The 24,150-nt window shown below is 40.4% G+C and overlaps 1 protein-coding gene across 1 annotated transcript; it reads left to right on the top strand.

Annotated features, from left to right (window-relative positions):
- Positions 1 to 12,490: 12,490 nt before the first annotated feature.
- Positions 12,491 to 19,694, top strand: znf706 (zinc finger protein 706). The gene is made up of 3 exons (XM_064308907.1): positions 12,491 to 13,031; positions 17,023 to 17,171; positions 18,113 to 19,694. Exons 2-3 carry the CDS (start codon positions 17,037 to 17,039, stop codon positions 18,206 to 18,208), a joined length of 231 nt encoding a protein of 76 aa, XP_064164977.1. The 5' UTR covers positions 12,491 to 13,031; positions 17,023 to 17,036; the 3' UTR covers positions 18,209 to 19,694.
- The last annotated feature ends 4,456 nt before the right edge of the window (positions 19,695 to 24,150 follow it).

Raw genomic sequence — 24,150 nt, 5'->3', positions numbered from 1 at the left:
GAGTCAAATGTATTTTTGACTATTTGGTTTTTCATTTGGCAATTATAGTCAGCCTGATACATTTTGTGTTGACCTCCATTTTAGAGAGTATCTGGATGCCCAGATACTCTCTGACCACTTGTATTTGAGAATGTCTCCAGTATTTGTAGCCTGCAGTCTGTTTATGCTTAATTACTCAGCAGCAAACAAATTTAGATTCAAATCATTACTTTACTCAAAAAGTTAGTCTAAAATATAGAAAATAAACTCTCCACAGTGGTTGTTTTTAGGATTGAATGAAATATGTAAGGTTCATCATGATTCATCATAATTCCAGTCACATTTTCACATTAATGCAGCAGAAAACACGACATTATTTTATTTCTCATGATTGAAATATGATATGATATGTATATTAATTTATTGTTTTCAGAAATGTTCTATAAGTCTCTGTGTTTGCCTTTGAAAGGTCTGTGTACCAGTCTTTTCCTCCTGTCCATGTTTATTTGATTTGATTTTGCTCTTTTGTATGGAATTTGCTTGTGTTCTCTGCTCTTGTCTGTGTTTGTGTAAGTGGGTGGTATGAAATGTCCTTGTATACAAACATGGGCATTAAGCCGATTCATATTGCAAGTCAGATGTATGGCAAATAACTGTGTCGCCATAGCAACGAGAACAAGTATGTGTTTGTAGTGCAAATAAGCCTGAAATGCTGCAGCAAGGCAGATAAGACAATACAAAAAAGCACAAGTGGTATAAGAGCATCACAGCTAACCCAGAGAGCAAAAGCTGGAATCTAGACATCTAGAGGGGTGGCAATCTAGATTTGAGAGATGTTTTGCAATAAGCGTGGTACATCTCTTGGCACCTGTTATCAGTTAAGCCCTGTAGTAGCAGTTTTCTGAAACATGCAGCTCCACCGGACACAAAGTGCACAGTGCCTGAGAGCTCAAAACTGACTCGCCTGCAGCGAAAACAACAGCCGTGCGTGGACCCACTGGCCCCATGTTAGCAGCAGTCTGCTGCTGTTTACCCATGCACCTGCAGACTGGGCGCCTCAGCGAACGGCATAGGGGAGAGCCTTGTTGTGCTTAACATCGACACATGCACACCCCTCAGCCCCCTGACATGTTTACTCAAAACCCGCGCCTCTAGCAAACAGTTTGGTGAGCAATGGGAGCCAGTGATGCAGGCTGATATTTGACACCTGTGCTGTGTGTGTGTGTGTGTGTGTGTGTTGATCCTATCTAGCTTTCCTCAACATGGCCTCGAAAAATCCAACATTTCAGAAAAATAAAACAGTTCACAAGGTTTCACTAAATAACCTGAGTACTAAGTAACGTAACAACAATTTTGTTGTATTATGCACCTCACCCATGATAAAATGGTGCTTCAGAACTTTTATCCTGAACATGGGACTGTACTTGTGGGGTGGGGTGTTCCTGTCAATCTGGGACCCTAGTGTGCTATGAATTACATTCTGTCACAGATTCTAGACATCTTTATGCGCAATGACACACACAAATGTCAAGTGCACAGCTGTATATAATTGGGCATGGCAAATTGGGGAGTAAAATGTTCGAGGGGGAGCATAATAGGAAAGACAGGCAGCATGATTTAATGTATGATGGATGCACATTAGCATTAGCCAGTGAAAATATTCTTATTGAAATGTGTGTGTTGATCCCATTGAGCTATCCTCAACATAGAAAAAAAAACACTCAAAGTGATATGAATTTTTTAACAGGCATGTGTAGTTCCAACATCTCATCAGTTATGCAAGAGTATTTACCCTGGAATGCCAGCTTGCCATTGCAGTACACAACAGTACAATGTCACAATCGGGATTTGTGAAACGATGGGAAAAACCACGCACAGCAGTAACCATGGGCTAATACCAAGTGTACCGCAAGACAAACACTTCTGCCTTACGTTATGGCCGACAGATATTACTTTCCCAGCACCTTTTCCTTTTCCAGCTGTGAACATAATTTATTTGCTGTGCTTCCTTAAATACACAGCAGAACTATATCTGCCTTCGGAGAAGGGGACCAACCCATTTTTGTGCATGGAGATGGACAGCCACTCATCAATGTTGACAAGGAATTGGATTTGTATGCAGTCTCTATGGAGAGCTGGAAATGGAAGGGAGCCTTCCAAAGATGAACGCTACATGTTAGCGTGCATAAAATGTGACATCACTGCTCACATGGAGCTCTACTAAGTGGTGTGGCGGTGTGAGCATTTTCTTTCATGCACTGAAATGTTAAAATGCATGAAATGTTCACTCTAAAAGATTGTTTATCATTTCCTCTGTCTGGAATTATATGTTGAGCATTGCCCCCTACTATTCCAATAATCCTGTAAAACATTCACCTAAAAATGGGTTCACTTTAGGGAAAACTGGGTCTCAGTCACTCTCCTGGCTCCTCCCAGTTGCTGCTAATTATGCATTTGCTCGGTCTTATTATACGTCCTTAATGACTGGTTTAGAAAAGGCGTGAAATACTTGTTTACCTTTTTTGCAGGATTGACCTTTTTTGTTGTACTCCTCTAAGTACAACATCCAAAATTCAGTTTTTTACAAGTTAGACAATATGGGCCAAAAGACTTGCGGCAGGAAATGCAGCCTGACAAGTGTATGTTGGTCCGTACGCAGTCTGCGTGAAACTAACATCTTATTTACTAAGCCTTCAGATAATTATGCAATCAGCGAATGGGACTGCCTTCTAATTATATTTTACATATGAAGCAGAGCTTAAAATGTGCAGTTGAATATCTTCATTGGATATGGGGAAATTGATGTGCAGTATCTTCTGGTGTGATGTAAGAGCATGTCCAGCACTATGGACTGTGCAGGACAAAATGCTGATAGTGATATTCCAGCTGTAGTGGAATATGATCCAAATGCAAGATGTTATGTTGCAAGGAGCCTGACTATTCCTAGGATGGAATGGAAACATTGTGTTGGAGGTTCTAGGTCATATTTTATTTCTCACAGAAGAGTAATTCTATGGCTGGGTGTTTGTCGCAGAAGTTGTAGGTGTCACTGATTCCATGATTTTTGTCTCTTTTTTGGTAGTTCTGTGTCTTTCCCCATTTGAGTGCTTTCTGTGATTTTTCCGGCAGTTTTGAATGGTAACTATAAAGTCAGGCTACAACATGTACCAAATATAATTTTAGTAACTTAAAAACAAACACACAGTAACCCTGTTTTTTTTATTATTTTAGTAATGCAATTTGAGCACTCTATGTTTCTAACAATGTTCTATTAAAGGCAAAAAGCCGTGCTCTTTCAGTGATGGATAAAAGAGATTCAATACAAAAGCCTATTAATGCATTGACTCACATTTCTTATTAACAGCAACTGCCCACTGATTTTTTAAAACTTAAAGCACGTGTTACTGTTGCTACAATCACGCATATTAGTCAATAATTCCCCACTGCAGTACATGAGATATATTGGTTAATTTAATGAATTTAAACTCCATGATTTCTGCATCTTTTTTCAGTTTCTCGTCTCATTTTCTCATTCTCAAATTTAACAACTTTGCCATGGCTGCTCAGTGACTTTAGCCAATTTTTTCCTTGACAAACAAACACCCCATCAGACTGGACAAAAAAGTCCTCATAGACTCTCCAGTCCATTGAAGTCATACTGCATAGTGGCTGCAATGGTGGGCTCAGTGACTGTGATGAGGCATCCAGATGATGTAATGATCAAAAAATCCATGTAGAGTTTTGAGCGGCATGGCACCTTCAAACACCCAATGATTAATTTAATATGACTGCACATGTCAACTGACTGGGTACAAGTTTCTGAAGCCTCTTACATTGCTGCCAGTAACCAGGTAAACATGCCTAAAAAGGAAAGCATGAACCGGTCCATGCTTTAAATGTGAATACAGGCTGGACTTGACGTGCTGCATGAAATTCAATTGACGCACTGAAGCGAATATCCCCCAGGTGTGTACGTGTTTACAATCAATATCTGACTCTCCTGCAATAAATGATTTCAGCTGCACTGTCAAGAGTTCGACATCTCCTTGTGCTAGCTGCAATAACAGCCCAGCATAATTAAAGCCAATTTCAGGCAGCATTTTGCAAACGTCTCCCTTCAAATAAACCATCCTGTTTTTGTTCCTTTCAATTTCTTGAAAGTGGTTTTCATGTACAAGCCAAAAAGTGTGAGTGGTACTTTTTGGTTTGCTTATGAAACTACTCACACTGCAAACCATCCTAGTGTGAGTAGGTTGGGTCAAATCCTTCCATTCAGAAACTGACAGATTTAAAAGGACACTGATACAACACACGATGTAATGCCATTGGCCTTGAAAAAAATGTTTGATGCCTGAAAACTGTAAATAGATTAAATACGATAAAAACGTTTTCACAATCTCAAAATGAATTTAATTCATAATTAGTTTATTTGGATACAGGTATTGTCATCATTCTTAATCTATTACTGTAAATACTGTAATCACACACACACACACACAAGTGTGTGATACCTGCCACACCCTTTCTGGTTGATGTTTGATTGGTTTATCTGTCTCTCACAGCTTATCCTGGGGTTCTATGGCTCTGTGTAATCATTGATCTGAACCTAAGGATCTTTATCAAGTTAATATGAGGGCGCCTGTGCAAAATAAATTACCTTCATTGTTTTTGCCACACAAATCCTTCACCACATGTTGTGAATGAGGATGTCTACTCTTCTTTGCAGATTAATTTATCATCAATGTTTTTAGTGGGTACTCTACCATCTGGTGGCAAGTACATGTATATCAATGTTGGATGTGGCATGCATCAACTCAAGTTTGATATAAATAATATAAGCTGAAGAAGATACTATTAAATTATAATGTGATGAAGAAGAATTTTTTTTTATGGAGCCCAATCCAAGATACAGAGCCCAATCCCGCCATAGGCAACTGGACTGCAGTAAGGGATGAAATACCTCGTATATAAGAGACTATAATCAATAATAAACTTTTTCTCTCCTTCAAGAAACCAACAATGAATCTTCAGAACGTAAAACAGATATTTTTCAGTCATTACTCTGATATTATTTATAACAATGTTAGGGCTTTGGATTGATGGTAATCACATAAAATGGTATTGCAGGGGTTGCCTAATTTTGTACTCAGAAGTTCCTGATTGACAACAGAGGTCAGTTTGAGCTGAGGTCGCATTGCATCGTCGGATAAAAGAACAGAGGTGCAGAGGGTTGTTGTGATCTCAGACATCCACGGCCACAATGAGAGCAATACCAGTGCGCTTCAGGGTAAATCCTCACCCCTTTGAAAAGCCACCAGGCAAATCCTGTGTCCTGTGATACACAGTGAAAAGAGGCTGCAAAGGTGTTGAGTATAGGCTGCCTGAAGACCCCATGGGTTTACATGCACCATGACCTTGCTTTATGTGGAAGACATTTATACAGGATATTTTAGTTTTATTTTTATGACACAAAAAGTATTTTAGTAAGCTCCAAGTTAAACTATGCGGTTGTTCCCTGCACTTGGAACGGTACTTCTCTCTAGGGTTTTCGACACACTTGTTCCTGGTTATGGTTATACACTTTGTTGTACGTCGCTCTGGATAACAGCATCTGCCAAATGCCTGTAATGTAATGTAATGCTCATCATTGTTTAAAAAAAATGAAGTAAAATAAATAATATAAGTGGAATTTTTAAATTTAAGTTCCCGAGGTGATGTATCCTTATCCTGGGATGTTTTAGTAGGTGAGAAACATGTTTTTGCAGTACCAGCAGGAATGAATGGGGCATCTTAAAGTTCTCCAGTTCACTTGAGGTCACTTAGGAATGACTGTGAGTGAAATAATGCTGCCTTTATTTTGAGCATTCATTACATTATCTAAACTCAAAGCACATAAAGGAAACTGATGAGTGTGAAGTAAAAAAGAAAGGTCAATGACTGCTGTGATGTCAATGCATTTTGTATTTTAGCTGAACTTAAAATAATAATATTTTCTCTTGTTTGTTCTGTTCTAATACTGCCATCTTATGGCCAATCTGAAATGCATTCTGAAATCAGAAGTTACACGTCTCTTGGGAGACAGGTGGAGAGATACGAAACCTGTATATGCACCTACCAAATAAGCATCTTAAATACTTGCAGGAGTAAAACTAAATAAAAGTACTTTTGTGATCAAATTTATGGCAACATAGTTTGTAACACTTAATGAGGGCCATGAGGTGCAGTCCTGAGAGCAACTGACTCTCAGCCCTTCGGCAGGCGCTTCAATTTCCTGTCATGGCACCTGCTGCACTATGCCCCCCATCTCTATCTTTTTGTGGTTTTTATATAATTAAAAATTAATTATAATAAAATATATTTATATATATATATATATGTATGTATATATAACACTGAACTGAGTTATTCACAATATATCATATATATACACACACACACACACACACAAATAATATTGTGGCAAACACGCCTGCCACAGGCCACCGAAGTGGCTTTCCTAGGGGCCCTCCAGCACAGAGACACAGGGAAAAGATGTTCAAATAGTCCACATTTATTTACGAGGGTTTGGCAAGATGGTACAGCCAAATGAGCAGATTTAACCTGTGCGTAGTGATTACCTCACTACGCACAGGTGCAGCCACTCCTGTTCCTGGGTCCAATTGGCCTGGCCAATTATCTCATTCTTAACCAATTATCCAACTGGCCAGGTCTAATTAGCTTGACCCAGGGCAGGTGTGGCTGCTTAAACCAGCCATCCCCACACCACAAATATATTTTTGTCTCTTTACATTTATTTGCCATTTATAATATTTCAGATATGGACATTGTGTCAGTGTTACTCATTTTTATTCTGAGGGCATTGAGTAGGGGTAGAAGAGGACAGACGTTACGGTAGACTCATTTGGGTTCAGAAATGGTGCCTGAGAGGGCCATGTGATAACATATGAATGGCGTCAGTGTTGTGCTCCTCAAACCATCTGCTGGTTTCATGCACTGCGTGGACAGTGGAATATACAAGACAGCCCCCCTGCGGGAAAGAAATGCTTTAATGTGGGAGGAAGATGTTTTTTTACTATCTGTATCTTTCTTTCAGAACAGAACATTTTTACAAAATGTGCAGTATCAAAAAAATCCTTTTTTAAAAGATAAGAATGTAGAACTTGTCTGGAACTTGGTCTTTGAGAAAGAAAAGGCACATCATTAGACTCATAAGAAGGGGCATGTACATTCACTCTGATATGCTCAATTATGATAATCCAACAATTAGGTTGCGTAACATGGCATTTTCAGCAAAGTGAGTGGGCATGCGTTGGGGTGCAGTAATTAGGCTTTTAAGATTAACTGACATTTTTGATTGGACACTTCCCTAATAGAGCCACTCAGCATCCCACAGCACTTACACTATGGTCCTCACATCCATGCTGTGGTGTTTGCAAGTGTGCCTGGGAAATCAGTTAAACTTGGTCTGTGCCACGTCACCGATAAACGACTGCACACCACACTGTTCTCAGCTTATTACAGATGGCACAAAGCAGGTAGCACTCTCAGATGCAGACAACAAGCAGTCCTAACTTTGTGTGATATCCCAGTGCACAGTCATTTCATGTCTCTGAAACTGTGAAATAAAGCAGTCCCTCTTTGGGACCTGGCTCTGCAAAGAAAGATTGCCATAGGCAAGTCTTTCAGGAGAGTGCAGGACAGTATTGGTCCACAAAAATAGTGAAAGCATTGATGAAGCTAAAAGTTCATTCTACATACGCCTTGTCCCATGGGACCGATGGCTCCCAAACAGCTAACTGAAACTCACTGAGAACAGCACCAACTCCTTAGCATTTTACTTTGCACCACTGATAAAATAAGGCCTACATCATATTGAAGACATATTATGCACAATGTTTACAATCAAAAACGTCTCCTCCATTCTCAACCTCCCTTACCCTATTGTTTTTGTTCCAATTTTTTTCTTTTTCTTCTCTAAAGGTGTTTTTGCATACCAAAAACTGTACATCATAGAGCAGCCAAATTTGGCAGGTGGGTTCCCATTCCAACCTACTGCTCGGATAAGAAAACTGACCCAGAGTGGCCTGATGGTGGCACTGTAGGATGACACTGCATTTATAACTTTTGAACGTTCAATCTCACGTTCAATTTTTTTTCCACAAAATCCCCGGTTCATAACAAACAAATTTGCCTTATTGGATATTTAGCAATTTTGCATTATTTTAAAAACACTTAAAATGCTTCTCCTACAAAAATTGACCAATTTGCATGAAACCGTATACAGCCAAACAGAGGTACTTGAAAATTATTATTCAAAATCAATTTTGATACATTAAAATATAGATAGGATAGGAGTCAATAAATATCAGTGGCGCTTTCTTATCTCCAAAATGTTACAAACTCCCACATAATGGCATTTTTAAGATTCCACATATATTTATGAGATTTAACTAGTGACACTCATATTAAGAGCCAAATTCTAAAAACTGGCCCAATGGAATAATTTGGTGGTGCTATAGAGCACAATAATTGTATTAAAATTTATGAAAAATCACTGTTGTCTTAGTGATCAATTTCCGCATCTGGCATATACAGGATGTCTGTACCTTGTGTGTTGCCGACCTCTTGGATTGGCCACCAATTTTCAAAATGCTACTAGATATTTTCCTCTGTCCCCAGTTTGCCTAACCACATGGGAGAGACCTATGAAACTGGGTACCTTCCTATGACCACTGAGCAATTTTGGGATACGGCACTTGTTAAGTGGGATAATACTGACATTCACAAGCCAAGCTCCAGTGCCCTGTTTGCCCAATAGTTACAAAATGTGGCTATACAGACCCCTCTTGTAAATCTTTTAAAAAGAGCTTCTCTTCCTATAAAAATTGTTTGCACGAAATTTGGGATTTTGGCTCAACTCACGCGCATGCGTCCGCGTGGTGGTCTTCTGCTGGCTAAAAAACCAGTGCTGGAGATGGACGAGGTGGAGGCGCTGTCAGAGGAAAGCCGATTGAATGAAGAGTAATGGGAGGTGCATCCATGTCACACACGTGGGTTCTGAGATGCAGGGGACCTCCTCCAATCCGGGTTTCTCCAAAAGTAGACATTGCCCTCCATTGTTTCTCTCTTGTCTCAGTTGAACTTCGTTATTTTGGCCGCTTTGATTTCTTTGGCCATCTTCTCTTGGAGTTCTTGATTGGTTTTTAAAAGTTCATTGAATCTGCCCTCATCGTTCAGTGTTGTCCGTAGGGCCTGATGTATGTCAACAATTGAGCTATTTCCTTTAGATCTTTTTTCAACTGGTCAATAATTAGAGTCATTAAATCTATAGAACATTTGTTAACAATTGCGCACCATCGGTCACAGAATTCTTCTGTTCGTTGTCCAAGTGATGGTTCCTTTTGCCATCTCAATCCACGGGGAATAACCCCTTGCCAAACAGTCACTAAGGGTGACAATGTGCAGGTGTGTTCTTACCTTACCTTTGGACAGGTTTAAAAGTTCACTTTGTAGGTAATACATTACTAAAAAAATTTTCACCTTAAAATTTTTTGTTCTATGCTCTATTGAGGTGGCTGCTGTTGTCCAAATGTATGCGCAAACAATATAAAATGCATATTATGTGTAAGATAGTGATTATTATGAATTAATTCCTATTTAATAGATTCTAAAAACATTGAATGTCTATTTTTGTAATGCTTATTTTGTAAAGTGGAAATAATTAAATTGATTGTGTGTTCTTTCACAACTCTGTGTAGATTTATGTTTAAACACCACATGATCTTGATTGTTTGTCTCACAGGTGCATCCAATTTGTCAGTAACCTATATGTATGTGTGTGAACTGTTGTGCTAAAGCCCTGACGAAGGCAGCTTGCTGCGACCCTTCTTTCTTTTTAAGTTTTACTTGCATGTCCTTCTGGTCTGCACCTCGCTAAAACAAGGTGTGCGTTTTCTTTTTCACTTTTGCAAAATTATCCGCCATTTTCAATTCTTTGCAAAACCTTCTTTTGCGAACTGGTCTGGGGCCGCTTGGCCGATCGTCAGCAATTCGGCTGGATAGAATCTCTGGAGTCTCAACCTCAATAATTATCAAAAACTGTTGACTTTTCAAAACAATATGGCTGCCAGACATCAATCATTTGTTGTGGGTGTGGCCATTTGTACTAAAACAGCTATAACTTACGAACACATCGGATCCTTTCAAAATTTGGGTAGACAAGTACAGTATGTGATTCTGGAAGGAAGTATACAAGTCCTGGTGCCTCTCTGCCTGTAGGTGGCACTGTAAGAACCAAATACGTGTAAATGCTTATAACACTGAAACCGTTTGATCAATCAGGTTGAAATTTTGTATCCCCATCTCTGTGAAAGACCCCACCAATGATTCAAATGATAAAAATATCTTTAAAAACATGGCCACCATCAGCCAATCTGATATCAGCAGCCATCTGACAGGCTTAGTAATGGCCAGTCATCATGAAACTTGAGTACATTGACTTCTTGACTTTGCACTACCTTGCAGAATTTGGGATCAGTCGGCCATTAGGGGGCACCATAATATTCAAGTTTTCCAAGAGCACATCTTTGGCTGTGATTAATGAAAAAACTTACTTTAGTAGACCCAATTCCTTCAGATGAACAGCTATGCCTCAAGAAACAACATCAGCAAATGTTTTGTTTTTCCTCCATTTTGCATTTTTGACAAAACCATCTTTTGTTGACTAGTCCTAGGCCGTTAAACTGAGTGTCACCAATTAGGCTTGAAAGAATCTGTGGAGTCTGAAATTTAATAATTATCTAAAACAAATTTACTTTCAAAACAATATGGGTGCTATATGCAAATCAACAGTTGTGGACATGGCCATTTTTACTAAAACAGTTGTAACTCATAAATACTTAGTCCAATCATCGCAAATCTTGGCAGATTTTTTGCAATGATTGTGTCTGAGGCAGTATGCTAATTTTGGTGGCCTTTTGCCAATAGGTCACACTGTAAGAAGAAAATAAATAAAAACACAATAAAAATACCTCTAACTCCTCAATTGCTTTATCAATCAAGTTGAATCTTTGGATGTACAATGATAAAGTCATATCTGAAAAAATATGGCCAGCATCAGCCAGTCAGTTGTCAGCAGGCGTGTCACGGGCTTAGGAATGGCTGATCACCTTGAAACTTGTATGTATGCTGACCTCTAAAGCTAGAGAATACTACATCACATTTTGAGACAAAGGCTGAATATTTTTGCACCATTCATTCAATGTGTCCTCACAGCTTAAAAACTGAGTAATTTCCGCATGCTGCATGGACCCCCTTAACTAACACCTGCTGTCTTTTTTTCATCTTTGCATAGTCTAGCTTTGTGTATCTATTGCAACAAAGTCATATGCCTCTCCCACTGTATAGCTCACTGGGAGGCCACTTTCCCCTCCAGCAGATTGGGGGTTAGAAGACCTCCAGGCAGCAGCCTACCAGCCAGACCCCTTGGCAACAAAGGCACATGACCGCACATTCACCTAAACAATTTAGTGCACAATGCTATGTTAAGGATAGATTTTCCAACTGGTGGACTCACACCTTTGACATAGCTAGCTAGCCCATATGAGCCAAGAGGAGTGGATTGGAATCTTATTCTCCAGGCTTAAGTCCATACTTTGTAAAATATTGGACCCACAGAAAATTCTCGGCCAGCAAGCTAACGTTGAGAAAACAAATCTGAATTTAGTTCAGCTCATAAAGGCAGCTGCCTAACGTTACTGAATTCTGACCAGACACTTGGTTCGCGTCAGGTTAGCCCATGGGTTTGTCACAAAGGCGTCTTCAGCACTAACCAAACTGAAAACACACCTCTGCAGCCAATCCATATACGTTTCCTCTATTTCTTCTCCTTCTTCCTGTATTAGCCACCTGCTTTTCAGATACAGCCCACAATGAAAAAAAGAGGTCACGCCCAGAAACGTCCCAAACGGTTTCGAATAACAAATACAGGCAAGCAAGGACTGAGCAGAAGTGCACACACAGATTGCCAGTGCATTTTAGTAACGACTGAGCATAATATAATATACAATAGTTATAATATTTTTCAAGGTGAAAATTGTGCATGGTATGCTCCGAGGGTTTTTTTATTTATTCAAAACGTTTTCTCAACCACTGACAGGCCTTAAAGGCAGTTCAGACCAATGCGACGAAACTGAGAGAATGGAGAAAACTTAAGCCGCGGTTTATTTACATTTGCTTGGGCATCTGCAGATATTCTCGCGCTTAAAAGCGTATGAACGCAGATCTGGCAGCTGCTTTGCAACTTGTCCTTCCCTGACATCGAGGCTTCAGATAAATAGCCTAATCATTGTGCAAACATTTCTGCTGCCTGGTGTAACTGAAAAACAGATAGCTAGTGGTCATGAGCTGTGTGTTGGCAAAAGCTTAGTGACAGATATGGCACCCCTTTCCTTCATAGAAAACGTTGAGCTCGTGATTACTGAACCCGAAAGTAATGCGTAAACTATTCTGTTCCGTTTTGGCCTCGATGAGCAATTTGAATTCGCGGTATTCTTTCGTAACAAGTGACCAAGTAGCCTACGCTATAGTCGAGATCTTGAAAGCGTGTGCAGTGGTCGCCACACTGCAAAGCAGACTTTCGTCCAAACCAGAATTCGATTGACAGCTATTTGTTTTCCATCTGGTAAAAGAAACACCCAACCCAAGTCCTTAGAACTCTGTTGTTTCAGTACAAACCCCGACTCACGTCTAAAGAAAATATATTGCCCCACCACTCGCTGTTATATAACACGGGAAGAGCTTGGCTGTCTCCCCCCACCCAGAGCGTAAGCCCGTTCAGGAAAAGAGGCAGGGACGCCATACACATTTCCTCTCGTTGAATAAAGTCATTCGCTTGCTCAGACGTCTTCTTGGGCCGTGTGCATAAGCTTGGTTGCAAACAAGCACTGACTGACGGGCGGGCTACGCTGTGTTGGAGAGGGAGCAGAAGTGAAGAAGCGGAGACATAATTTCAGTCATATACATATTTTTGTTGTTTTAGTTAGATTCGACAGGTAAGTATAATTTATAATGTAGATATCGCTATTCACGATGGAAAGCGTGTGATATGTAGGCTAATGTGATTCGGTCGCAGCAACAAATAGCTTTAACAGTTGTACCGTTTTACCAAGGGTCGATTGAAATGCGGCGATTTGTTGTTCGACCCAGTGCTACATTTTGATTTTTTAAAAGCTGTAACCGCTTGGTAACTTCCCACATACAATCGTTTGTCGCTGTTACAATTCTCAAGGCATATGCCTCTGTGATTAATCTGAAAGAAATGTTTATTGGAATGTTTGAAGATTCGAGGAGTTGCACCAGGCGCGAGCCTCATAGAACGAAGTCCTGTATCCTGTTTTATGCTGACTACAGGGGTGAAGTTGTTTAGCTAAGTGCAGCATGATATATAATGAACTTACTATTTACCGTTACTTTAAGCAACTATTTTCAAAATGGTTGTTTTGTAAATATCTTTGAGTGCGACTGGAATCTTGTTTTAACATTTAGCTAGCCGTCTCTAAGGCACTTTTCGCTGCTCGGCGTGGTTGGTTGCCACATGCTTTCAGTGGTATCGTATCGATAGTCTCAGATTAGATTTCGACTCAGAATAACCATATGCATATTTAAATATAGATGACTAAGCAACTTGCTTGGGTTGTGTTAAGTAGATATCTTGTCTACGTAAGATAATGTGGTTTATATCGTGTAATATTACGACACAATATGTCTACCGGGTTAACTCTACTGCTTAGTTTACTGCACATCAGTCAAACTCTTAAAGAATCTGTATGCCTGTAGCTACGAGATAATTTTCAGGGTAGGCTACACTGTGCCTAGTCGCCTACATGAGGGTAGAATCGAATTGACTTTCTTAGCTTTATAGCTGGGGTAAACTGTGCATGTGCTAAGCATGGCTGCTGTTTGCTGACCTTTCTGCAAAGTGCTTCCTTCGTCGTCATTATACGACTAGGGGCTAGGATGGTTTCATTAAGGTGTCCGAAAAAAGTTTCATTAACCTCCAGAGATCCGGAATGTGTTCTGTGGATTTTTACTTTTTCCTCGCTATTTGTAACTAGTAGTGCCTGATAACTATAGAAACTAATCAATGTCCTGGAACAGGAAGTCGTTTTTGAAAAACAAATGTCCTCGCATGAGGAATTGTCCTCAGTTTATGTATGAAACAATATAATGTATATATGATGCAATCTAATACATATTCATTATGCATAATATAATTTTAAATATTGCGCAAGCGGCAATGAATGAGCCACGCGCTACGGCGCCTCAATGCGACCAATTCTGTTTCGGACCCGTTACTGAAATGTTCTCCCAAAAAATTTGGTTGAATCTTGAGTTTCAGAGAAATTGGTGTTTTTTTTGTTGTTTTTTTGGTTTGTATTTTTTGGTAAAGCGCTCCCAAGTGGTCAAATTTCACAAAACGTGGGGTATATCCCTCCAGGCCCGATGGTCGAAAGGTTGAATCATAGAGCGTACGTCTATGGGTAGAATGGGGACTCAACCTTTATGGTGCCTTTATTGCCAAATTTGTACGTATATTACTTAACAGCTCTTAAAAACAATGGACCAAAGATACAAAATCCCAAATTGCAGCTTGGTTGGGTGATCGCTCCAAGAGATGTCCCTATGGGTTTTTTTTTTCCAACAAAATCCAAGATGGCTGAAAAACAAAATGGCCATGACCAAGCAGATATGATTTTCCATTTATGACCCTTTACTGAAATGGTCCACAAAAAGTTTGGTTGAAATAGCTGCTTAGTACTCGGAAACTATGATAATGGATAGATGAAAAAAACATTACAATCGGTGTCTACATTGCAGGCAAATGTGTTGAAAATCACGAAAGAATGAAACGAGTTGAAGAAATCTGTTGAAAATACGCATTTATTTATTAAATTAATTAATAGATCTCACACACAGCAGTGGGAAACAATTAAATTACATGCGCAACTGTAACAAGTTTTTGAAGTAAAATAAATAAACAACGAAGTAACCGGCTGCTATGAGCAAATGGCCTACGAGTGAAATTCATTGATGGGGTGGTACATTTAATTGCCTAATTTGGTCTGTCATGCAAAGAAAGAGCCTGCTACTTTGCCTTTCACCGAATGTTGCAAGAAACAGAGCATGCTGAAATTGCATTACGAGAATAAAACATGGTTATCGTTTTCATTTCTTTAAAGTTTGTTTTGGTATACCTCTTGTACAGGATTGTGTGACTCTTGTCACTGAATGTTGGGAGCGCTGTGAATTAAAATTGTTGACAGGGGCCGTCAAACCTCTGACAAGGACGCATTCTAGAATCTTATACATTGTTGCACTTTGTTTCTCCCAGCATTTGGCCATATTGGTAAAATTCACACGTCTGTACGAATAACACTGTAGGCTACGTTTAGGCTAGGTTGAGTTATCGCCCAAACCTGGAAAAATCACAGAAAGCACTAAACTGAGGAAATTGCGGAAATGGCAAATGGCCGTTGAGACCCCAAATTTTTCAATTTGATCATTTAATTTGATTGATCAAACTTTTAACGGAAAGTAATCGATCAATCATTAACAACCCTACTTGGAAGTGCAAATGAACATTGATGCCTTTCACTCTGTGCATGAACTTCATGGGAATTAAGTCCTAATGCCCACATATGAGTGCTACACAATTACATTTAAGGGCGTGCTGTCACTTGAATATCACTAAAGTTTCCATGCCAGACCAAACAACAAATATTTCTAATTGTAATCAGATTTAAACATCAAATGTTCATTCGGTTTCTGACTATTAGTACTTTTGCTCGCTGTTCCTCCATAAAATGCGTTCACTGTAATCAGTGACAACATTTTTTGGGGGGTATGGTCAGCGCTCTTGTTGTGTTGACCAATGGAATCGATTCTGAACGTTTGTTGCAACTACGGGGTGTGGTTTGCGCCAAAAAATGACGCCAACGTAATCAATGCCATCTTGTCTTCAAACGGTACTGTGGATGGTGCTGCTAACTAGGGCCAGCTTTCAGTACTCAACCTCAGAACCGGAAGTAATATCGTGCCCTGCTGATATCTATGATTCCTGTTCCACCTACAGCAGCCATACACAGAAAACACTTTCAGATATTCAACGGTGACATAATTTGGGCCAGTGTCTGCTGCCTTTTTCACATTCCTGGTGTTGGCCTCATTAAGGAATATTTCACAGACTAATTACTTTCTGCGAAAGCCCAAAATAAATGTGATTAACCTAATTTCTCGCCTGGTTTGCCAAACTGTTGTGAGTGCGAAATATCTTTTTAGGATGCAGTGTGTAAGTTACTGAAATAGGCTATACACACACATGCATTGATTCATATCTACAGATTTTGGTGGACGTGCTTGGTAAGTGATAATTACATTGACTATAGGTAGACAAGCATTTCAAATGCATGTCTTTAGGTATTTATTTGTAATACAGGTTGAACACTTTTTTCAGTATCCATTTCTGAGAGATCTTCAAGGCAACATATGCCTCTCATTTTAATCCCATGTTTTATAGATATTTATTTGGAGCTACTTTTTGTTTTGTGACAAGATGCATTTTAGTATGTTTTTGCCCATCCCTGACTGTAGGGTAGATATCGACTTTACAGCAATTTATGCGAGTCAACTGCTGTGTGCGTGTGAACCCAGACTGTGACCCCATTGTCTGTCTCATGTCTTTGATCCGGAGTGTTGAGGCTCCGCTCATCGGCAACAAAAGGACCTGCTCCAGCAGAGCCCCTTTGATCCCCTTTGGGGACTGGGCTCTGCTGCCTGGTATGCGTCTGCCAGCTGTCTTTCAGGTTTGATGGCGGACTTTGAAAGTCTGCATTGTACATAATGCCCAAGCGTTGCTTATTTGGGGGGTCTGCTTGCAATTTTTAGCATAGTTCCGGACAGTGTTGTGAGGCAGCTCCAGGGAAGGGCAGTGCCTGCACAGTTGAAGCTGGTAAGCCGACTGCTTCTTTTGCTCTTTCTGGGCAGCCGGTGTGGTAGCCATGGCCCGTGGGCACCAGAAGATCCAGTCCCAGCAGAAGAACGCCAAGAAGCAGGCCGAGGCGAAGAAGAGCAAAGGGCACGACCAGAAGGCTGCCGCCAAGGCTGCCCTGGTGTTCACCTGCGCAGTGTGCCGGGTAAGCAGCCGGGCGCGGCTCCTCCGGAGAAACCTGGAGCCAGATGAAATGGTGTGCGGGTGAGGGTAGGGGTGAAGGACAGAGGCCGTATGGAATAGCAGGAATGTACGTTATACGGAGTTGGTTTACACATACTCTGTGTACATTAACAGACTTATAAATTTGTGTTTATTGCCACATATGGTCAATCTCCTGTTTTTCACTTTATGTGTATTGCCCCATTGAGCACCTTTTTTTCTGCGGTCCTCTTCCTCAAGTCTCTCTTTGAAGTAAATTAGATAGTTTTCTTATTACAAGAAAATGATAACCTAGCACATCCTTTCTTGTGTGGCCTTGTCTGAATCTGGCAGCAGGAAAACTCAAATTGGCTGTTTCATGCTGAGGTTAGGGTGCTGATTTCACAGGAAGTATCTTTGTTTGTTTTGTGGTCTGTAGCTGTACTTCTGACTACCTATTCCCAGGAAAATGGGATATATATTGGTAGAGTAGCTCCTGTTGATTTCACTCCTCATTTTAAATGTATAAAGGCAGCCTACTCTCTGTTTACTTGTTTTAGAACTAAAAAGGAGGCAGAGCTGTTTCCCAGATGGGTCGAAGTTGTAGAATTTGCTCTTAGTTGTGCCCTTAAAACTTGTAGAGAAAATGGAATGAATTTAAAAATAACTTGCATGAATATGTAACAGCACAAAATGTTGGCAGATATACAAATGATTGCTCCTTTCAGATATTGCAATATAGTAGACTGCTATAAATCCGTTCTATCAATTTAAGTTCATAAATATGCAATATATTGCTGTATATTCCCTTTTTCCGTGAGGGAAACCTGCAAGACTGTGTGCCTGGATTTCCCAGTTCAACTTCAGCCATGTGGACGGGATCCAGCACTGGCGGTGGAAACAATGTGTTGTCATAATATCTAACCCCGTGACTTCTCTTCCCAGACACAGATGCCCGACCCGAAGACTTTCAAGCAGCACTTTGAGAGCAAACACCCCAAATCGCCCCTGCCCCCGGAGCTGGCGGACGTGGAGGCCTGAGCGGGCGAGGCCGGGCTCTGCACAGCCTCAGAGCGCCGGGGAGACCCCCACAGATTCAGGACGAGCGTGCCGCCCCTGAGCTTGACTGCAGTTTCTCTCACAGGCAGCAATGCAACCTTCACACTGACGCCAACTCGCCATATGGACTGTGTCGGTCTCCCTTTCTTACTTTCTGTGGAAACACTTTTTATTTTATTTTTTTCAGTTTAAAAAAAGTGCTGGTTTGGGGGTTAATTTGGGTGCAGAATTTGTCAGGATAATAAATGGTTCAAGAACGTTCGATTCAGTTGGATTTCAAAACCGAGGCCCTTTGAATTTCATGAGAATGAGATGGTACTTCAAAAAGATGCTAAATTGTTTTGTTTTTTTTCTTATTAGGTCATCAAAATTTGTTGTAACCATCAGATCATCAGGCTTGATTCAGAACAAAAACTATCAAAGGTGGTGTTACACTGTTTATATTATTTAATATCACCACTGTGCTGTTTTAAACGTGTCTCCAAATGTTTCAAATGTGCCGATTTTTGTTGGAAAATTGTTTTCGGCCAGAACAGTTGTTCGTCTGTTAGGGTCTCTGCGGTGCCCGGCGGTATTACGTATGAAAGATTTTATAATGCCCTGAGAAATGGAAGCCGTGCATTTAATGATAGGATGGTGGGATGTTCCCCAGTGAGGGTAATGTTTCTATATTCTGTACCACTTTGTATTTAACATTCACACGTCGATGTGTACATGGTGCATAAAATCAATCATTGCCTCAGAGAAATGACCATATGAACAGAACCTATGGTTTATATTTAAATTCACTTGAAAGTCTTGATTGGCACAGTGAATCTATTGGTTATTGCGCATAGTTCAAAGGCTGCTTTTGTTCGTTTTTATCCCAGTAGTATTGAGCATCCCTGTATTCCTTTGTGATCATGTTTTCTCCACGTTGATTTGCCATACTGTCATTTGCTTCTTGTGATATCTGGTTTTAAAAAACTGGGAAAATCTAAATGGAACCACCTGCTTTGGCTTCTCTTGGCTTCCCTGTTTTCCTCTAAAAATGATTTCACATTGATTTACTGCTACCGGAATCCTGAAAGCATTCCCATTCTGCATGGCTTCGGTTTTTGTCGCTTTCAGGAATAAACGTCTGTTCTTTCCCTGATTTCTGAATGTGCTGTGTATTGTAGTGTGTGTAGGTGGCCCTGTGGTGTACCCTTTTTGGACTGAGCTGTAGTTTTTTGCTGCTAAGTAGCTGTCAGTGTCTCATTATCGAGCTTCTCAAAAGTGCTAACGGAGGGGTGATTGGAGTAAATTGAGAATCAGTCTTATCTTCAGCCTATTTATAATCCTCTGCTGTAATGAACCACTGGTGTATGGCAGCACTCCGCTGTCCTAGAGACTGGTCTGTTTTTCAGCAAAATTTTTACTCTTGTAATTTTAAATGTGCCCCTATGATGTAATATAACATTTTAATAAAGTATTACTTTGGTTAATAGTTTGGTTTGTTGGCGTGTTTTGTTTCAGAAAATACATTTTGAAATTAAATATGAAAATATGGTTAGAGGAGCGTGCTTGAAAATAATCTTTGTGAACCTTTCGTTTTTATTGTTTTGTTTAAATGTAGAATATAGAAATCGGTCCATACTGACTTTCAACATTGTTTTCATTGTGCTAAATAAATGCCACCAACTTTAAGAAATGTGAAAATGGTGGAAAGTTGATTGGTTATGTCGAGATATACAATTGTCAGTCCACCTCTAATTATCCTGTTGTCCCACATGTCCAATATCCTTTTGGTCTGCAGTGCAGGCTCCCATTTTTTGTATCCATTTCATTATTAATCCATGTTAAATAGTGTTGAAGTGTCAGTGGTCTTGTTTCCAAACAAGTGTGTCAAACATTCAAGGGACAGTGTCACCTCTCTGGTGGGAGATTAGGGTAAGACTCCATGGATGCCCGGAGACCGATGATGTGTTTTTTAACACAGGAAGTGGGGAGTACCCCCACTATGCTGCTACCAGATGGAGAGGCTGGCTCTCTTGGCTGAGGTCAGTAACCCAGTGTGATTCCAGCTGGGCTTCATTGATGCCTGCTGGAAAGAGTGGGAGAGGATGACCGCCCCCGCCGCACTTGCATACACAAACGCACACGCTCCCCCACGCGTCCCCTGCACCATTTGGCGAACAAACTCTTTCTTGACGCCTGCTGTTGCAACAGGACTTCATAGGCATCTAGAGCAAAGTTAGTGCTGTTCTTTAATTTTTGCTACAGAACTGGTAGGACAAACCAGATAATGTTTTTTCACTGACTAAGATTTTGCATTTTGGAAGGTTTGTTCTGAGCTCAAAAAGGTTTTTTCTTTGGCCTGTAACTCAGTCTCTCTCATTGTACCTGGGGTACGGAAACAAAATAGAACACTTCAACTAAAAAATGTCTTATGCATTTGAACTCCAGGGTGGATCATTCTGTAAAGTCTCTTGGACCTAATGAAAGCTGAGCCCTGTGGCCTAGAAGCTGCTAGTTCGGCCAGTATGGCCAGGTGCCCTCAGTGACGGGAGGCAGTTGACTTTATTTTCCTGAGGTGTGTACATGCCAAGCGCCTTACAGTTTTTGGTTTGTCAATCAGTCTCTCAATTGGCTAGCAGCAGCTATCCTGTGGTGTGCCATGTGGCCTGTAGTGTTGGGGGTTGAAAGAAGTCACAGGCTCGCAGGTGAATTGTGGAACAGGTGCTCAGCTGCAGTTCCACCTGCAGAGTCTCAAGAGCATAGTACAAAAGGGGGGAAGGGGGGATGGAAAAACTGCATTTGGATGTCAAAATATGTTTGTGTATTTCTGAGTGAATTCAAGACATTCTGTTGTGTTTTCTGGCTGAACTATGCTTTGGCTATTATATACTTGACAATGAAACCCAACGTTAGTGCAGCTCTTATTTATTGTGATGTTGTGTTCCAAGCCAGCCTCAGTGCCCCTCAGTGCCAAAAAATGCATTGCACACGCACACAGGCTAGCAAAGGCACACGCTGCGGAGAGCAGAATCGAGACATGGCCTGTTCTCTGAACTCGCAGCGCTCCGGGAGTGTAGAGCAGCCGAGGGTTTGTGAGGGCTTGGCAGGTCCGTCTGAACAGATGGGCATTGAAAGAAAGGCCTGGCGTGAAGTGGACATTCAGCCACCGCTACATTTGTGCTTCACAAGTGGGGCAATAGCCTGGTACCTGCAAGCTGGACTAAAGAAGCTTGTAAAACTATTCAGAGGGCAAAATGTGAAAGTGCTGGGTAGCAACCAGTTGATTAAATTAGTTTTTTGGTGAAATGGTTTACACTTTTTACATCAGATAACAGACTACAAAAAGCTCCTTTCGAGCCCTACAGGATTCATTTATGAAAAAGGTTAGCCAGCTGATAAATCTCTTGTGCATTTTATTGAAAATGTTTATCATCTCCAAAGAGGAGAAGCCCTGCGTATTCACCTAGTATGCACACCGTAACAGGAAGGAATAGTCGTCAATTTAATAACGGAACAAGGATTTTTATATAAGGTAGGATGGAAGTGGAGTCATGTCCAGTTGACGGCATTATCAGGAAACCGATGACATGCTGAAATAATACGATTCCAGATATTGATGACATAACACGGGAGCATTATAGAAGCTTTATTTAAACATTAAAGTGCAGCACATTTAAAGTATGTACTGTAGGTATTACACTTGCTTGAAAAATAGCAACTGTTAGCAAAAGTCATAAGATATAAGTGAAACTTTTCAGTTTTTCAGTCGATTTCTACCATCTTGTTTTTCAGCAGATTTGAATCTTGTGCAATGAATGAAGTTCAATTTGAATTACTGTGTGGGTGACGCAGTTTCTCAAAGGATATGGAGACAAGGCTTGCGGTTGCCGATGCTAGTGCAGTTTTTAGTTTTGGTTTTGCATACACATCTTTTCAGAATGACCTGGCAGTCTCTTGAACTTATTTTTCACTGTGAGAGGATGTGACAAATGAACAAAGTACACAAGTTCTGTGTCTGCTTTTGTGAGCATCATATCTGTCTTACAGTCTATGTCTTAAGAGTAGCTGTCTGTCTATAAAATAATATTTAAAAACACTTGTGACTATACCAAGACCTCATTTATCATGCCAGTTTTTAATTGGTTGTGTAATATCAAAATGAGTCGTGTATCTGTCTCAGACACTAGAATCACATTTTCAGAAAGGTGAGCGGTACCACGGGCTGTGAGCTTAAGCACAGTAAAAGTTCTTGTAAATCTGTCCATTGAACACTCCATGGAAAATTGGCAGGTGACGCTTTGTTTGCCTCACCCAGGCAAAGCAGGAGAAGCAGGAAGTGAAACACAGGCCCTGGCCACTTGCCTCAGAGCCACGCCCAGTTTGTCCCCCCTCTCAGTCATAGCACTACCAGCTACATCTGTTAGTCACAGGACAGGATACTGTGGGTTGGAGTAGTGGCTGAGAATAGTTGTTGAGCTTGTTGTCCTTGGGAAATGGCGCTCTGTCACCAACACATGTTATAAACAATGTTAAGATATGACCAGCTTTTTTCTCTGCATTGTGTGAGTAAATGGGGCCTCTTTTCCCTGCTGAAGGGGCATTGGACAGTTTGTTTCTATGGATGCACTAGCTCCTGGAGGCCAGCTTGAAGCTTGGTTTTATCTCTGAAAATTAACTAATATTGGCCACTACTAGTGTGGTTTGACAAAGCTCAGCTTTATCATTTTAAGACAGATTCTTTTGTATCTGTTGGTTCTGGGAATTGCAACTTGAGTGAATATTATTCCCTGTGAAATACAGCGAACTAAAACCTTGACTAGGAACTAGGAGACACATTGCACACTGCTGTTTTTAATTTATTTGAAACTTGGGTCATAAAAGATTCAGATGTGTCTAAATCATTTAAAAACTAAAGTAGGGAGGTTGCCAAGCGCCTTGTCCTGTTATAGCATTGGTCTGTTGTTGGTACCCCCAATGGTCTGCTTCTGAGTCTTGGCTGTGGGAGTGCAGACTTTGGCAGCCAGACCTTCAGGGCATCAAATAATTGGCTGTTTGCATTGCCCATGAGTGCAGAGTTGAAAAGAACCTGCATCTGGCATCTTGCACTTCAGATGGCATCAGGAACTCCGAGCTGCTCTCATTCCAGGATGATACACGGTGTGTCTCCCGTAACCATGGCAACCCTTTTCAAAAAACCTGTGGCAACCTCTTTAAAAATGATATTCATCCCTAAGGCCCACCTACCATCTTAACAAAGACCTTGCAGGTGGAAACCGTTCCTGCATTGCTTTCTGCTTGTTGAGTATGCTCTTGAGCAACAACCAGATGTGTGATATTTGTTTGTTCTCTTTTCCTAGTCCTCATTCAGACTCACTGTCCATTCTTCTGCTGCTTGTGTTTTCACCATGCATAGCTCGTTCAATGACATCCATGTGAACATGGAAGAATGGGTAACTTTAATAGGAATAATACCACAAATTAAACTTTTTTTCCTCTGTCAAGATAAAACCTGATTATTATGTTCATATTCTGTTGACATTTTGGATTTATTCCAAACCTGAAGCAAACTAGTCAGTGTTCGCAATATTCCCACAACTACAATTTAATTTTGGGCACGGGTTCTGCTGGCACATTTGCAGTATTGGAAAATGTTTCAGTGTATAAGCATTCCAGCTCATATTAATTTGTAATATGAAGCCATATCATTTTGGTGAGGATATTCCACAAATAAAATTAACAAAAATGTAAAATACATAATTACGGTAATTTTAATGTTACACTTCTAGAAGCATCAAGAAAGATTTTTCATTTGGGGGAACTTGGTGCTTTCTTATCTTACTTCCTAATCTGAAAATATTCAAAGTGAAAAAAAAACACTTCCTCCAGTCAGATAGTAATGGATATGTGGAAGCCTTACTTTCATGTTACCATAACTGTTCATCACT

Source organism: Anguilla rostrata, chromosome 1, assembly GCF_018555375.3.
Source record: "Anguilla rostrata isolate EN2019 chromosome 1, ASM1855537v3, whole genome shotgun sequence".
NCBI lineage: Eukaryota > Metazoa > Chordata > Actinopteri > Anguilliformes > Anguillidae > Anguilla > Anguilla rostrata.
Note: the sequence above shows the minus strand (reverse complement) of the source record. Positions and strands in the feature narration are given on the sequence as shown.